This window comes from Nicotiana attenuata, unplaced genomic scaffold, assembly GCF_001879085.1.
Source record: "Nicotiana attenuata strain UT unplaced genomic scaffold, NIATTr2, whole genome shotgun sequence".
NCBI lineage: Eukaryota > Viridiplantae > Streptophyta > Magnoliopsida > Solanales > Solanaceae > Nicotiana > Nicotiana attenuata.
Window position 1 is genome coordinate 626575 of NW_017670484.1, and position 18034 is coordinate 644608.

Sequence of the window (18034 nt, forward strand, 5' to 3'; positions counted from 1 at the left end):
GCGGAAATAGAAGCAGATAATTACAACTAAAGCTGGGCGGGGGAAACATGCTGCGGGGAATAACAGGCAACAACAAAATAACAGTAGAAATATGTAAGGAACGCCATAAATCAAATACTAGCAAAAGATAAGGAAATAGGAAACAAGTACACATGTAATACCGTTGCAGGCGTGCAACCCGATCCCATTTCATATAATACCGTTGCAGGCGTGCAACCCGCTCCTATTTTGTATTGCACCGTTGCAGGCGTTCAACCAGCTCCCATTTCATATGTTACCGTTGCAGGCGTGCAACTCACTCCCATTTCATATAATTACCGTTGCAGGCGTGCAACCCGCTCCCATTTCATACATATATTACCGTTGCAGGCGTGCAACCCGCTCCCATTTCATACATATATTACCGTTGCAGGAGTGCAACCCGCTCCCATTTCATATATTACCATTGCAGGCTTGCAACCCGGTCCCATTTCATATATATTACCGTTGCAGGCATGCAACCCGCTCCCATTTCATATTTCAACACCAATTGCAAAAGAGTCTCAGCAGGGAAGCAATAATATAACAACAACATCCCGGCAAGGGAAATTTAATATAACAAGAACATCCTGGCAAGGGAACAGTAATATAACATCAACATCCCGGCAAGGGAACAATAATGATAATCCTCATATGAAGCACGAATAAACCATAACAGAGTCATAATAATTACAATACAAGACTCACGGGCATGGTTGACACCGGCGTATAGATACTCGTCACCATGCCTATACATCGTACTCCACAGTTAACACATAGAAATTAAGACACAACTCCTAATCCCTCAAGCTAAGGTTAGACTAAACACTTACCTCGATGCCACGAACACAATTCAAGCCTCAACTATCGCTTTACCTCTTGATTCCACCACCTACTCGCTCGTATCTGGCCACAAGTTACTTAATTATATCAATAAATGCTAAATGAAACAATTCTAATGCATGAAAATAAGTTTTCTAAAGTTTTTCCCAAAAAGTCAAAATTCGACCCCGGGCCTGCTTGGTCCAAACCCGAAATTCGGACCAAAACCCGATTACCCATTCACCCCCGAGCCCGAATATATAATTGGTTTTGGAACCCGACCTCGATTTGAGGTCTAAATCCCTAAATTTCAATATTCTTAGGTTTTACCCAAAATTCCCATTCCACCACGAAAACCCTAGATAAGGAGACAGAACCGATAAGAATTTGATAGTGCAAGGAGAAAATCAAACATCATTAAATCAGAAAAGAGAACTTACCATGATTACGAGCCTCCCACCGATCCTTCGATAGTTCGCACCATGCGCGCTCGAAATATGGTCTCTGTGACACAAGGTCCTTGACCCACTCCTTGAGTCGAGGAACTGCATCCGGCATCCGAGCCACAGCTGCACCACAAAAACACCGATAAGAAGGGAGCGAAGCTGCGAAGGGGAGAAACAATAAATAAAATCTTTAAGGCAAAGTTATACTTACGCTTTATGTTCCATTTCTCGGGAAATGGCATGTCCTCGGTAGGGATCAAGTCTGAGGTCCTCACTCGAATGAATTGGCCCATCTAGCCTTGGTCCCGATCCTCATCTATACTCGAGAACGGGGCCCTACTGGCCCGACGAGCAAGTTTGATTAATCCCCCTCGATAGAGTCGGGGACTGTACAGACGCATAAGATGATCGAGGGTGAAGGGACACCCCTCAATTTTGTTTACAAAAAAATGGAGAAAAATCACTATCCTCTAGAAGGAGGGGTGAATTTGATTGAGGGTCACCTCGTACCTCTTGCGGAAGGGGAAAATGACCCGATCTAAGGGACCCAACGTGAAGGGGTAAGTGTAAACACTTAAAAACCCTCCATGTGGGTAGTAATTGCTTCCTCAAGCGAAGGCACCACTATATGCTTATCGGCCTGGTTGCAATCTTCTTTGATCTTGGAGAGGAGATCATCGGTGATAGAACACATATATCTCGAGACTGGCTCGTAGCGACCCGGTACCGAGGAAGTTTTGTTGACCTTGAAATCAGCATCGGTCGAGCACCCTTCGGGAATGAACTCTTCAGGGAGTGGTTCCGCCGCAATCCCGTCGCCGGCAGGTCGTGATGAAGAGGCGGCCTCCTTTTGTGGGACAGTCTTAGAAGTTTTCGCCATTTTAGAGCAGAGATAAAGAAGAGGAAATTAAGAAGGTACGCTTAGTGGTTTGCAAAAGGCTCAAGGAATCTGGGTACAAAAGTTGGAGAGTGAAGAGATTTTGAAGTAAAAGAATAGAAGAAGCTTTGAACATAAAGTTTGAATGAATGAAAGTTGGGATATTTATAGTCTGCTAATGACGGTTCATAAACCCGTAGAGGCCGACCAACAACTAACACGCATTTAATGGCTTGGTAACTAGACCGACGTGACGTTTCAGTAACTGTTTTTCGCTTACGTCATGATCTATCGAAGCGAGATTTGAAAGTTCATAACGTTTCTCGTCATCTTCTCTACGAAAAACGAGGGAACTATCTGTATACGGTCGAAACCGGGTTCGCCTGTTATGTGACCAATCGAAGCTGAAACGTGACAGGTTAAAGCTCGATCGTGGGTTATATCAAACCGAGGTGCGAAGTTGAATCGTTGAGCTCATGATCCCGGGACCGAACAGGGTCGAGATCAAATAAGATCGAGGGAAATGTGTCGAGCCGAATAACAGAAGGCCAAAATATCCGCGATCGGTTAGAGATCACGTCGAAAATCTCGACACGTACCAAGGAGAGGCCGATTAATTAGCAAATCATGAGATTTTTTACCTTGTATAGAATTGTATCAAGAGCAGGGCACCCCTACTATATAAAGGAGTGTCTGATCATTTGTAATACACATTGCAATACGCACCAAAAAAGTAATATTCTATTATTTCTAGCTCTTATCATCTTGTTAGTCTATTCTTACATCAGTTAAGCCATTTCTTGGTTCGAGGGTGATCGTACTCAAAGGCCAAGGCTGTTCAATTTTTGTGGTTTGCATTTGTTCCCTTATCGTGAATTTCCATATTAATCTGTTTTCTTAAATTTGTATCAAGTTATATCACGTATCCTTAAAACCGTTCTTAATTTGTATCAAGTTATATCACGTATCCTTAAAACCGCGTATAAATTCAACTGTTATCCGATTTTAAGGGTACACAGTATAGTTAGGTAAACTTTTCAATTTCAAAAGTAAAATTAAAGGATGGAATAGTAGAAAAGAAAACAGTTTGGAGGGTATAAGAAAATTAAGAAAAGTTAACTGAAAATGGTAAATCCCTGGATTGGTTAAACTATAAATAAAAAACGAACGGACAAGTACATCTAGACACCGAATGAACAAGTATTTTTGAATGGCAACAAACGCAAACATATTTGGTATTGGATTGGATTACAGTTTCTCAATACAGAAAATCCCAAATCCCGGTAATACAAGACCGAACTGAATGCAAGTATGCAACATTAGTCAATAGCAATTTCAACCATTATGTGTCAAAGGATACATCCATTTACTTTCAACTGGATAACCTTTTACAACATCAATGTGTATCACAAAGTTACTCTACAGAATTGTTCCCAGTACAGGAAAAAGAAAAACCAAGGTGTTCACCAAATAATTATTGGATGAAAAAATATCATAAATTATCTATCTAGAAGAAATGATCTATGATAGGGTATGTTGTCCCTAGAAATACAGGAGTACGTGTTGAGTCTAAAACAAAATTTTCGTACACTAATCAAATGTGTGGCTGCACCTGATTCCCTTTTTCCCCCTTATTTTGTTCTTGTGATGACTCTTTGAGTAAGTTCCACAAGTGCCCTTCTTGATCTCTGAACATCCTCGTCATCGCTCTCAGGAAGAGAGTCAACAGCCGCTGAGGCAAGGTTAGCATGTTTTCTTGCAAGTTCTCTTGTTCTCTGTATCCCTCGGCTCTTCCCAAGGTAGTCCAGAGCCTGCAATTTTCATGGTAGATTTTGGTTGATTATTCACGACTACCAGAATTTGACATTACACGAGAAAGCCAACTCTGATCAGGATAAGGAATGTAAATAGACGCTGGCAACAACATATTTATAACATCATCTTCATCAACAAAAATAGTAATAAAAAAGTCAACCGAGAAATCCAGATGACCCGAGCATTACCCTAACAGCAGACATTCTTTCCAACATATTTAAAAGTCAAGAACCATAATCAGTATACCACAATGGGCGGCTTACTAACAAGACACAAACCCCGGAGCTGGAATAGACTTTGGAACAGAAGATTGCATCACAAAATATTCCAACATTGAACTTCACAAGGACAAACTCGGAATAACCAATTTCACTCAACCACTGCTTCTTGTTGATGGGAATACTAATTTAGAAATAAAAAACAAATGAAAATGAGGAATTCAATACAGAACTAAAGCTGTAGACTCAATAGAAAATTGAGACATATTTAGAGGGTAGATCACCTCTATAATTAGGAACATAGATCTTTTATCATCATTTGCATTAAAGCGTGCCAAATTAAGAGGTACGAGGACATTCAACCACAATATTAATATGAATACAGAGGTTATTATGGAGATGCTGGGAAAAATTATTACAGCGGTCATAGAAAGTGCTAGAAAAAATGAGCAGAAAAATGCTTACAATCTCCACATTAACAGGATCATCAAATCCTCGGTCCACCACTGTTCGCAGTTGAGGAAATTCCTCCATGGCATACAATATAGGGGCAGTTACAATCCCCTACAAAAACAAAAGTTAGAGGAACTCAAGACTAAGGGAAAAGTGATTGAGAATACCTTCTTAGGACAGGATGTTGAATTGTGAATGAGCACATCATGTAAAGAATTATCGGAAGAGTATAAACCTACTTTTGATCGTATAACATCTGGAAGCCTTAGTCTAGAAGAAACTAAGAACACGGCACACAGATGAAAAATTTAATTGGAAATATGAAAGATGAAAAAAAAATTAACGCTCATCATTGCTGGAACTAAAGTTAAAAAGAGAAAGGAAGCCTCCTGAGAGTAGATAAGAAGAATATACCTCACTCATACACTAAAGAGAACAATTCCCACGAATTTCAAATATTCTAGAGAAAGATGTGAGCTCTCAACTTTTCACTTGTAGTTGAATTCTAATTACACTATCAAATAATAAACAGCAGTGGAGCTGCCATGTTGGTGGTAGCGGTGGTGGAGCAGTCGTAGTGATATTAGTAGTAGTAGTGGTAGTGATATTAGTAGTAGTAGTGGTAGTAGTAGTAGTAGTAGTAGTAGTGAAAGTGGCGGTAATAGTAGTATTAGTTGTAACAACAACGACAATAATGATAATAAGATTTTAACCTTGGAGTGACAATTGGTTGCTAATTCTTAATGTTTAAACATATATCTGACCATGCTGTAAGTTTTTTTTCTTTTTGATGAGTAAATCTGCCAGTAAGCCAAAGCTCTCTACTTCCTAAACTGCACTCTTTTAGGTTCAACTAAAATGAGTTCAAAAGACATGAGAAACAATTGACAAGGACAGAGAGGTTACATGACGAATATCAGACAATGAACCCTTGCCGAGGGTTGCAGATGTGCCCGTGAAATCAAGAACATCATCTATTAATTGAAATGCCAAGCCCTGCATGAACAGACATAGAAAGTAAGAACTCAGAACTATGGAATCTTATCCAAAAACAAAAAAGGGGAACTCAGAACCATGGAAACTCTCCTGGTAAACTACTAACACAGTCTTTATTTGCAATTGATCTTAGCCAAAAGGCAGAGAAAGGTATAAACAGATCTTATTTGCACAATCACAAAGGAAATTGCATATCCCGCCAAACTGAAATTTCTACCAGTGGTCAGTTTATCGAAGATGCATACAGTAACTTTTGAGAATGTACATGCCATCTCACCCTAAAAGTGATATATTGAGTCAAATAGAACTTAGAAGACTATACAGACCAAATTTTTCCCATAGTCAAAAGCCAACGTGGAAACTTCAGCAGTATGCCCAGCAAGTAGCGCGATTGCTTTGCAACTGTTTGAAATTAATGATGCAGTCTTGTAATATGTTTTCTGCATGTAATACTCCATGCTGCAAAAGATGACAGAGAACATTAATTTCAGAGAAAGGTTGGCCAAAACAAGTCTAACAAACAAGTGGATGTAGATAATTAACTAGTTTGTACGCAACCTTTAGCACAACTACATGACGAATTTCATAAGTCATCAAGACGCGTTTACTCTACGTAAACTGTAGAGGTGCTAAATCTTCTATGTGTCCCCTATTTCCTAATATTAGAACTACACCAACTAACATGGATGTTTCATATGACATGAGGTGCAAGCTTATGTCCCTTTGACATCCTTTTCACCAAAATTAGACATTTCAAGATCCCACAACCCTCCATCTCATATAGAATGTTTTTGCAACTATTTTGGGGACAAATGAGTAAAAAACCTGGTGTCCTAAAACAGAGATGATATTACTGATAGGATATACTCTGACCAGCTAAGGCATTAGGTGAGAAAGCTAGGCAAAAGTGCATGTTTAGTATGCATCGGCTGACACGAAATACCCCATTTATTGGAGACATGACGCCTAACACCCTAAATTTTAAATGTAATGCTGTGTGAGAGACTGCCTTATTTTCACCATCTGCAAGCATCCTTTTGTTTGTAGTAGTAGCACACTAATCAAAGAAATTTATTATGCTTTAGTTCATTCATATATTTCTGTTAGCAACTTTTTCTTTGATGAGTTGATTCACAGGCTAAACATTTCTTAAACAGGTGTTGTTCCTAAAGTAATGAGGTTCAAATCTATCACATCCTCTGTTCTAATGTTCTAATAATGTTATGTCGCAGCAATTTTAACCCCGGATCCCCTTCTTCTACTAAACTGACGATACAAGGAATTAAAAAAATGAAAGAGAAAAGAAAAATCTCGGATTCTACAAAAGACAGTGAAAGAAGAAGGAAAAATTCTTTTTTTTTTTGAAAAGGTAACAGATTCCAATATATTGATAAGATTTGTCCCTAGCACAAAGATTGTGCTAAGGAGTAACAGGTTACAAGACCCAAAATAGACAAAAACCAATCTTGTAACAGCTACAAGGAGCCTATGAGATCTACTAGAGATTCTACATCTTGTACAAGTGCTTCTTTACACCAAAAATAAAACAAAAATATACAATTCATCTTAATCCTTTGTTCGTGGCTTGCCACATCTTCAAAAAGGAAAAATTCTTGTTCATTAGTTTTCTCATATTCCACATCTTAACTACCTATCCTTCTTGATTTCTTCTGTTTTATAAATATTATTAAGAAGTTCATAAGAAAAGTGGTTCCAGCCTTTCAAGATTTTGTGTAGAATGGGTATGATATGGATGTGCGTACTCCTAGCAGATTTGCGGACACCCATATCCATGTGTACCCATAAATGAACTCGTGTAACATAAAAAATAGGACATTATGTATGTTGTTTGAACATTGGGGAAACACCTGAGAAATTATTTTGAGTATTAGAATCTCTCTTTTTCCCCTCCTCCCTTCTCTCTTCATTCCCCCCTGCCCTACTCTCTCTCTCTCTCTCTCCCTGCCCTCCGCATTAGTATTTCTTCCTCTTCCTTTCTCCCTTCTCTCTTTTTCTCACTACACCAGAAAGTAAAATGCCAGAAGCAACACTTAGTAAAACTGCAGTTAGCTACTCGCTGAAAGATTAAATTTAGAACATTTTTTGCATACTTAACGGTATTTATTGAATAAATCAGACCCTACTATTTTATAAGCCTCTTCCTTTTTGACAACGTTCTATGAGCCTCTTCCTATCTGCTATGGCATCTCCAATACCTTTCAAAAGAAGTTAAGCAAAAAGGCACTGATGTAATAATTTATATGTTTAAATTGGGGAAGACAAAATTTCTAGTTAAGAATCACGAAATTTTCTAGTATCTCGAGATATCGACATATTTCAGTTGAGTTAATTTCAATCAGGGTACATTAAAAGCTAATCAGCAGTGAACCAGCATACCTACAACGTTCATCAGAAGAAGTCGTCATTTGCATTGTCTCTCCAGTAACAAGATGTTCCACAACAGTTGCCAGAAGGGATACAACCTACAGGTCACAAGATCTGAGTAACAGAGCTCAAAAGAGGATAGCAAGAGGTATAACTGAAAATAAAGCAACAGAAGTCTTAACAAAAATCAGTGTTCTAGCTAGAATCCTTTCCCTGTTTGCTAATGTTGCCATTTTTCGTCTATTTCTTTTTTTTTAATTGGGGAGGAGACGCAAAATAAGAGGTGTGAATGAAACCGGCAGGAAATTAAAAAGAAGTGTGGTATTTTTAATAGGAAAAGAAAAAACCTATATAGAGTTGCTGGGCTGGAAATAAAACAAAAGGAAAAACCTGAGTTTTGTGATACAATTTATATCAAGTGACAAAAGAATCACCAACCATAAGAGATTAAAATTCATGAAACTACAAGCGCTCAATAGTTAAAGGAGTGTCAAAACCCTAATCCTTGACACGTTAAAATTCTTATTTTTGTCCATCGAGAAATTTGTATACAAAAGAATGTAGAACGATATACATCCCGCAGAAAAAGAGAAACTTCTGATAAATAGGAATAGAACGTAACAACTAACAAGCCTTAATAATCAGAGTATTATGAACAGTATGGTTCCACTCTTGTTAATTCTGCAAAAAATATTTAATGTTTTACTAGAGCAAAGAGGAAAAGACAAAGAATACCTCAGTATTCTTCAAAGAGGCAAGTGCCACACACGCTCGGGAAAGCAGAAAGTCTCCAGCTAGTACAGCTAACTGCATCAAATAGGAGAAGAGATAATAGGGTTCAGCAGATACTAGCGACACAAAATTTAGCAACCCACTTTATAACAGTTAACTTTAGTTAAAAATAACCCACAGATGAAAAGTGCTCTTCCACACAAGAGGAAAGCATGAGTCCTGACCCTCGTTTATCACTTGGCCTACTATAATTTAAAACTGACTGCTTCCAAAAATCTCATAATTAGAAAAAGAATACGGCTTCCTGCAGTAAGCATGTCATATCCAATGTTCTACTCAGTGATCTAAGATATTCCCTCTGATTCAATTTATAGAACACTTCTATTTTTTCAATTTGGCACGTTCAAAATGGCTGACATTATTCCATTAATAGTATTTTTCTATACAACTTTCACAAGTTTCAAGAATTCGACTTATTTAACTAAATTTTAAACTTGCATATGATATTTTTCTATCAAATTAACTTTTCATCGTCACTCTATATTTTCTTCCACTACTATTAAAATAATATACAAGTCAAATAACATCTTAAACTCCTTGGTCAATTAAATAGCGTCCTTTAAGATGGAACAGAAAGATTACAAATTTATACTTCTTCATCTAGGTATTGATATGAACATTGGCCATCTCACTACTGGAACATCTGCTTGCTTGGATTATAAGGAAGACTAACAGGGAACGGCATATTTCGGAAAAGAAAGTAGAATGTACCTTATTTCCCATCACAAAGTTTAAAGAACCTATCCCACGTCGTGTGTCAGCATCATCTAGCACATCATCATGGAGTAGGCTGGCAACCTACGATAGAGTGAAAAAAAAAGAAACTTGACATGAAGAAAGTTGTAATGAAATGGCATTTTGAGACCAATTAATAAACAAATCTGGATTAGAGGAGAGAAAATGAAACATCAACTAAGTGGCCATGCGGGTTTTTCTGGATGTAGGCCCATTCATATGATCTGTGTCAACCATGCGAAGTTGTTGGCCCATTGAGCATCTAAGGAAAAGGGACCCAAAAAAGAAGAAGAGAAACTTGCTTCTGACCTGCTCCCCATGAAACAAAAGAAAATCAAACAAGCGGGCAACAGCTGTTTTGTTGCAACAACAACAACATACCCAATGAATTCCCACAAGTGGGGTCTAGGGAGGATAGTGTATGCGCAGGCCTTACCCCTACCTTGGGAGGACAGAGAGGCTGTTTCCGATGATCCCTCCAACCCAGTGAATTCTAACAAGTGGGGTCTGTTTCCAACTGCTTTTTAAAGAAAATCAAACAAGCGGGCAACAGCTGGAAGCTGCAACAGCTGTTTTATTGCAACAACAACAACAACAACAACATACCCAGTGAATTCCCACAAGTGGGGTCTAGTGAGGGTAGCGTATGCACAGGCCCTACCCCTACCTTGGGAGGGCAGAGAGGTTGTTTCCGATGATCCCTCCAACCCGGTAAATTCTAACAAGTGGGGTCTGTTTCCAACTGCTTATTTGTTGGAAAAGTAAAACCGAAAGAGGTCAGCCTTATACAACTAACCGGACCAGCACAAACAACTCTGCATTTCTACCCGAGAAAGACATGATCTGCCACCCTTTAAGAAATTAACATCCCATAGCTGTCCTTCAAGTTCAGAACAGAACTCCCAAATATTCCCAGCAATTGCAATTTTTGATGCATTGTTATGGCTAATTAGTACTAATCATACTATGTGGAAGTTCTCTTACAGATTGCTCCCTCCTCCTGTTCTTCCTTACAAATCAGGTGAGATATATCAGTTATACCCCATGTTTCCCTGTTGCTTCCTTACCAATCTTGTTTATATATGAGTTCTTTTTCATGAATTTAACATCTATACATATAACATAAAATCCTCTAAATGCGTATTTCATCTATGTTATCTAATTCTTCATTTTACCTTTCATGCATCGACCAGGGTACTTCTGCATGCAACCTTCAAAATACCCATAAGACTCGTATTAAGTTGTACGTGTACATATTTGTTATCTGTGTTGTATCCAACACTAGTACCAAAGTCCTGAACATATTAAAATCTTGTCATCTAACAACCCAGTTGATGGTCTTTACATCCTAACAGGAAAAAGAGACAGAATCTTACATGGATCATCTCCGTGATTTCAGCTATACACTGCTGCCTGGTACGCAAATCCCTGGACAAAGAATCAACATCCATCTGGGGTCTAAGAACCGGTGCGTTCAGTGCCGTCGCCATCAACAGCAGAACCTACAACAAAGTGCACCCATGTATTTGCTTTTGAGGATGTATGAAATCATGAGCTGAAAAATGAATGCTACATTGACATGAAACAAACTTGAAAAAATCTACATATAATGGATCTGGCCAAGCAACTGTACAATAACCACTTAAAGCAAACAAAAATCACCAACAAAGTATAATACTTCAAGAGGGTGCTATCTGTATTGCCACCACAAATACACTTAAATTGGAAATACAAGGACTTCAGTCAATACAAAGGCTTCAATTCATACCCCTTAAAATGAACACCATTGCTCATTAGATAATAAATATATCAAAAATTGCATATCTAATAAAAAGAGAATTAGTTCCTCAAGTTCTGCTGATATATAACATGAAACTGTTATATTCTACTAAAATGCAAATAAATAAGAAGGCCCAAGTTTTTAATACTTAATACAATTCAGTTTAGTTTTGGTTTGCCAACTTTTGCTGTTTCTTCAGTCTTTCATGTTTATCCCTGCTTTATTCACATTCTTTTGTTTTGCAGCTTAAGCTTTTTGTTATCTCTCCTGGAGAGCGCAACAGACATGGTTGATCTTGTCGTGAATCTCAGACCTGCATTATCATCTCCCTTCGACCAGAAACTTATCCTCAACCATCCTATTCTTCAAAACGTAAGGCTTCAAACTACTCTGTCATTTTAACCTCTAATTATATATTTGATGTCATCTTATACTCTAAATATAGTGCTTCAAACTACTTTGTTATCTTAACCTCTAAATATATGTTTGATCCCATCTTATACTATAATTTCAATGTTACAGCAATTATCCAAAGCTGTGTCCAAAAAGTGACGTGTACAATAATTACTACAATTGGAGCAAAAGACAAGTGAAAATTGGATTCTCAGTCTGGTATTTTCTGCTGGAGCATCATGTTTGAGCCTACTATAAATGCAACTAAGGGAAATTCTTGTTCTTCCTTATATTTCAGTAGAACATGTTTTAAGTTTCAGAAAGAAAAGTGCAAAATCAACATCTCTGCTATTTCAAAACCAAATGTCTAATTTTTTGCACTAAGCAACAGTCACTTAGTTTTCATAAAAGGGAAGATACTCAGAAATTTAAGAGAATCAAGACTTTTCGAAAGCTATGCAGCCTTTATTACAGGAAATGTGGATTTTGTTTTTTTAACAATTACTTGATGACTACGAAAGTTTCTTTCTTTGGAATGCGCAAAAGCTTGTGCAGCGAACTAAGGATAAATGTATAGTACACATGAAAATTGAGCTTTGGAGTAACAAATCATTCATACTGTGGGTCGAAACCTCTTTCCTTCTACTCCCATTTTGAAGAAATACTCAGCAGCTGAAGCCAGCTTTGGGACCTGTATACAAATGAAACAGGTTGTCATCTAGCATCATGAATTTAGCAATCACCAAACCAAGGAAAAAGTTATATACCTCGGCAACTACCATTGATCTCAGTCTGTTCGTCAGAAGGGATAATTCATCAGCAACAAGGGAAAATGGGTCCACTTGCTCCTGAGAGAGAGACAATAGGAAACAGTGGGAAACACATCATCCTTTGGCAATTACATAAAGGATGGGGATTTAAAAAGAAACCCCGAGGAATGAACAAGATAGAAAAATAAAAGAGTTGATGATTTACATTAGAAAGAACCTCGAATTACTCAGAGAAGTCCTTAAAGTGGAAGCTCAACATAACAATACAGACAAGAGTCATTCATGACTCAAGAAAATTCATCCACTAGCACAAAGCTTTAGGTACAATTTTGAATCAGTTTTGCTATCCAGAAATAAGGTAAGACAACTGGAAAGGAATAAAGAAAAGGCCCTTCAGGTCCACATACTCTTGATATAAATATGGAGAAGTAACTACTAATAATTTTACAATTGTATAGACCATGTCATCAATTTCCTTCTTGAAATACTCGATCACAACATATTACAGATGCATAAACCATAAGATCCATCAGCGAGGAAGCTAACTATGAGGAATGACATTGAAATACAATGTCAGCAAAAAGACTGGACATAACATGATAACTGTAGATTTATGAAATAAAATGCTATACAAACCTCTGCTACAGCAGTGCTTTGATGATGAATTTGTTGCCCAATACCACTAAGAGCATTAGAAACCCATGAATGAATTACTCTGCAACCCAAAACCTAATAATCACCAAAAACAGTCATAATAAAGCGTAAAAAGTCAAAAATTAGCAATAACAGCAGCAAATCGAGCAATTAAACTGTGTAACCTTTGAAACAGAGCTTACAAGAAAAAATGACTGGAAGAATCAGAAAGAAGACCACATTAATATTGACTATCTTTCTTAAGCTAAGAGATGAACAGATAATACACCAAATATAGAGAAAATGGAACAAGGGAAGGGGATGAAAGAGAGATATCAAGTCCGGCAAGCACTAGGTCTTGTGTCCTATATCTTTCTACACATGGTTGAAAACTAACAACAACAACATACTCTGTGTAATCCCACAAGTGGGGTATGAGGAGGGTAATGTGTACGCAGATCTTAGCTCTACCATGTGAAGGTAGAGAAGTTGTTCCGGATAGAACCTTGGATCAAGGAATAGCGAAAATAAAGCAACAAACAATAGCAACAACAAGGTAATAGGGTTACGGAAGCGAATGTCATAACATGTAATAATAAAGAACCAGGAATAAGAAAATGTAAGAAAAATACTAGTACTACTGGTAAGCCACCTATCAACCTTCAACCCTAATTCTCGACCTCCACACCTTCCTATCGAGGGTCATGTCCTTGGTAAACAGAAGCAATGACATGTCCTGCCCACCTCTCCCCCGTACTTCTTTGGTCTACCCCTACCCTTCCACAAACCCGCCATGGTCAACCTCTCACACCTCCTAATCGGGAATCTATGTCTCTCCTCTTCAATGCCCGAACCATCTCAATCTCGATTCGCTTAACTTGTCCTCACAGAGGCCACTCCCACATTTTCCCTAATAATCCTAATCTTAACTTTTCCGGTATGCTCACACATCCAGCTCAACATCCTCATTTTAGCTACTTTCATCTTCTACACATGGGACTTCTTGACGGGCCAATACTCAGCCACATACAACATAGTCAGTCTAACCACCACTCAGTAGAACTTGCCCTTAAGTCTTGGTGGTACATTCTTATCACACAAGACCCCAGAAACGAGCCTCCATTTCATCCACCCCGCTCCGAACGTTGAGTAACATCCTTGTCAATCTCCTCGTTGCTTAGGAAGAGAACATTTAAAGGAATAATAACTAGAGAAAGGTGCAAGTTATGACCTAACTGAACCTTATATAACTAATTATGTCCATCCTTCCTCTCATTTTTTCTTGTTTCCTTTTTCAAGTTTAACTCCTCACATGAGAACTCATGTTGACGGTCTCAAACACGTATAAAGGAGGATTATTGTGGCAGGTTGACTACCGACATAAAGTAGTCAATTTATAATGATTTCTCATAATTCAAAGTATGTTGGAACATGCTCGCTATGTAACCATAGGAGTCCTTGACAACAAAATAATGTGCTTGAGCATATCATTTGAGTGCAACGCTGAACCCCTACATGGACTATCGCACCAGTATCAAACCCCCCCCCCCCCCCACACACACACACACACATGATGTGTAGCTCAAAATTCGCTTGGAACCCGTGCGTATTTAAAAAAACAGCGCTAACACCCTATCTATAGTAAGGGGCCTTTTTAATTCAATCTCCCACTTGATTTCGGACAGTCAAATATAAAGACTCTTTGTTAGCTCTTCATGCCTCCTCAAACTTAACTAAGATTGTCCAACTAGATAAGAGCCAGTGCTTCCTCTCGAAGAGAGCTCCTCGCAGAAATTCCAGATCATTGAAGAGGAATAAAAAGAAATGGTAGTTTTCCTATCAAGTACCTGGATGTCCTATTAGCTTTGCATTTCCTACGATCCTACTAAAGTCTAAATTGCACCATGTTGGAAAGAAATAGACCTGAGTAGAGCAAAAACCAACACACATATAGTTGAGGTAGCAGGTAGCAAGTAGCCCGTGGAATTAGTCAAGGTGCACACAAGCTAGCCCAGCCACCACGGTTATAAAAAAAAACACATATAGCCAATCCTGACAAACGGGATTGAGGTATGGTTGATTGATTGGAATTTTTTTAAAATAAAATAAAATAATCCCAAAATAAACCTCAGCGCAACTATCAATTTTCTGGGCAGTAAAAAAAAGAAGAAGATCAAGGCCCTAAAGTAAAAAAAAACAATATCCATTCCCAATTACAGCTAACAAAAAGTAAGAATAACTAACAGAACAGAACTAAGAAACAAAAAATAAAAGGAAAAACATAAGATTAATTTCACCTTATGAGAAGCATCGATGGGAGAGGGAAAGTGATTGGAATGGTGAAATTGTTGTTGCTGGGAACGTAGCCATCGACATCTATTGATACTGCGTCTCGAAATCTGAGACAAACCCCTTGCAAATAACATTCTCGATTTATTTATTTTTGTATGTGTTATTGTTGTGTGTGCTTAGTATGTTAGTATTTTGGGTCGCTAGTAGAAGAAGAAAGAGGAGAACGAGGGAGGAAGGAAAGGTCAAAGTAAAGCGGTGCCCCAGGGTTTGAGGAACCCAAAAAAGGCAATGAAATTTAACGGACTCGTGTTTTAATTTGATGCCTATGACGAATCCCAATAGCAACCATATGTGCAATATTAGGTAAAATTTTCACTATTTTTTTAAAAAATATTAATGGAATTCAATTTTTCAATAACTTTAAATATATATATATTTTTTTCTCCTTTTCTTTACTGTGATTTTCTTCTTCTTCCTTGTACTTAGAGTTTCGTCTTCTTCTTAGTTGCAAAATAAATTTATTAAAATTTATAATTGTTGACTATTTGATAATTGAAATTTATTTTTTATGATATTTGAAAGTTATGTTTCAAATTTGAGCTCATTTTGAAGTAAATTTGGGCATTATCGTGTATTAGATTGTTAAATTTCGATGAACAAGTTTATATTTCAGAACTTAAGATTCAAATTTTTGAAGTTGCATTTGACAGATAGAAGAGCTTCGGATTTGATTTCTGAAGTTGCATTGAAGAGATTGAACTACTTCAGATCCGAGTGAGTACACTTTACAAATTTTTATGCAATCGGGGTATAACTTCAAAGGTAGCTCCAAAAACGGGTATATATGAAAATGCCCCTAAATTTAGAAGTGTCAATTTCAGCCCCGAGCGTGTAAGTCGCGGCGGGTTCAGTTACCAACTGTTGTTCGCTACTGTGTCAAAACACAAATCAGAAAACTGTTAGAAGAATAAAAGAAACTGGAAAACAGTAAAGAATAAGAAATATTCCGAGTCCACAATTTGCTTGTGCGTCCTTAAGGAATTTTAACCCCCTCACAAGTTGCCAAGGTAATGGATTAAATCCTCCCAGGATGAAACGGAATAAACCTTCCTGCAACAGTGGCAATACAAACTGCAGGATACCAACGAACTCAAAGAACGGAGCAAAATCACACTTACGAAATTGAGAGAGAGAGACTGCAAATTAGAATGCAGTATTTTCAGAAAGAAGGAAGTTCTGTAATGTTTTTGGTGTGTTAAAAACGAAGCCATGCCTCAGAATTTATAGGCAATTATTGGAAGAGGTGTGATGTTTGTTCTGGAAAAGGTGTCTGTTCAGAAGTTTACGTGTCCTGCCGCGGTTCTACCGCGGTTACGCCAGGACCGCGGCCAAACTAGCCTTCTGAATCTGCAGCAGTGTTCTGGCGCGGTCCTACCGCGGTTACGCCAGGACCGCGGCCAGACTATCCTTCTGAATCTTCAGCAGTGATCTGGCATTTAATTAATTATTAAATAATTAATTAAATAAATTTTGTCCAAAAATAATCTTATCGATCGATCATTTGACAAATCCAAATCCAAATCCAAATCCAAATCCGAGCGAGCGACGACGACGGCGCGAGGGTTCATTCTCTTCAACTCCTTTTAAGAGCTTTAAGAAGTGATTCTATATATAAGCACACAAATGTAGTTGTCCCTCACCAATGAGGGACAAAGTGCAAGTCAAAAGCTCACTTTATTCAAATTTTCATTTTCCTGCATTTTATTTTCCACCATTTCTAATTCACACTCTTAGACTTTAAAGCCCAATGCTTAAAGTCTTTGAAGCCCAATGCCTTTAAAGTCCATCAATCCCCCACATGAATGGGAATGGCTGTAACAAGAATGATCATAGATGAAAGCTGTGTGATTTACAAGTAAGGATTAATCGCATCTGGATAAGTAGGTTTCTCTTTGAACTTTCCGTAGTGAACATATGTCGGATATACTCGGTCAATCGGTAGATTTGATATCTTTGAACCGTCGAACTTTAGTGTATACCTAGACAACCATATGTCACACAACCAACCCTTAACCGTCTTTTGGTTCTCATTGTTGTGTTCGTTTCAGCCATGAACACCGTCTGGTTTCATAAGTGTGTAGAGAATTGGCCTTACAAAATTCTCATTGAAGCGGCTTCCACTTCACACTTACATAGGTGATTCCTAAACGTGTAATCCTTTAGATTGACACTATTTGATAACTACCACATCAAACTTAGGTAATCATTAAAGAACGTGTAAAGTTCTATCCTTGTTACTGAACATTGTCTTCATCACGAGAAGGGACCAAAGATTTTACTTTGACAATGTTGAACCGGTCAATCACAACTTTGTTTGAGCTCCTTGAACCTAGATCTCGGAACATCCAAAATTCTAGGTAGAGTTACCGCCATGTTGACTTGTCCTCGGCCATAGTCCCATTCCCTTAGATGATTTCTCAACTCCCTCTCTAGTTAAGCCTTTTGTAAGCGGATCCGCCACATTATCCTTTGATCTTACATAATCAATAGTGATAATTCCACTAGAAAGTAGTTGTCTAACGGTGTTATGTCTTCGTCGTATATGACGA

General features: G+C 38.0%; 1 protein-coding gene across 1 annotated transcript; it reads right to left on the reverse strand.

Annotated features, from left to right (window-relative positions):
* Nucleotides 1-3463: 3463 nt before the first annotated feature.
* LOC109240094 (solanesyl diphosphate synthase 3, chloroplastic/mitochondrial) lies at nucleotides 3464-15744 on the reverse strand. Its single transcript, XM_019406718.1, has 12 exons — nucleotides 15431-15744; nucleotides 13137-13229; nucleotides 12498-12578; nucleotides 12350-12421; nucleotides 10934-11059; nucleotides 9534-9620; nucleotides 8766-8837; nucleotides 8043-8128; nucleotides 5972-6104; nucleotides 5556-5645; nucleotides 4662-4760; nucleotides 3464-3974 (listed from the first exon to the last, which is right to left on the reverse strand). The coding sequence occupies exons 1-12, from the start codon at nucleotides 15557-15559 to the stop codon at nucleotides 3795-3797; spliced, it is 1248 nt and encodes a 415-aa protein (XP_019262263.1). The 5' UTR covers nucleotides 15560-15744; the 3' UTR covers nucleotides 3464-3794.
* Nucleotides 15745-18034: the final 2290 nt, after the last annotated feature.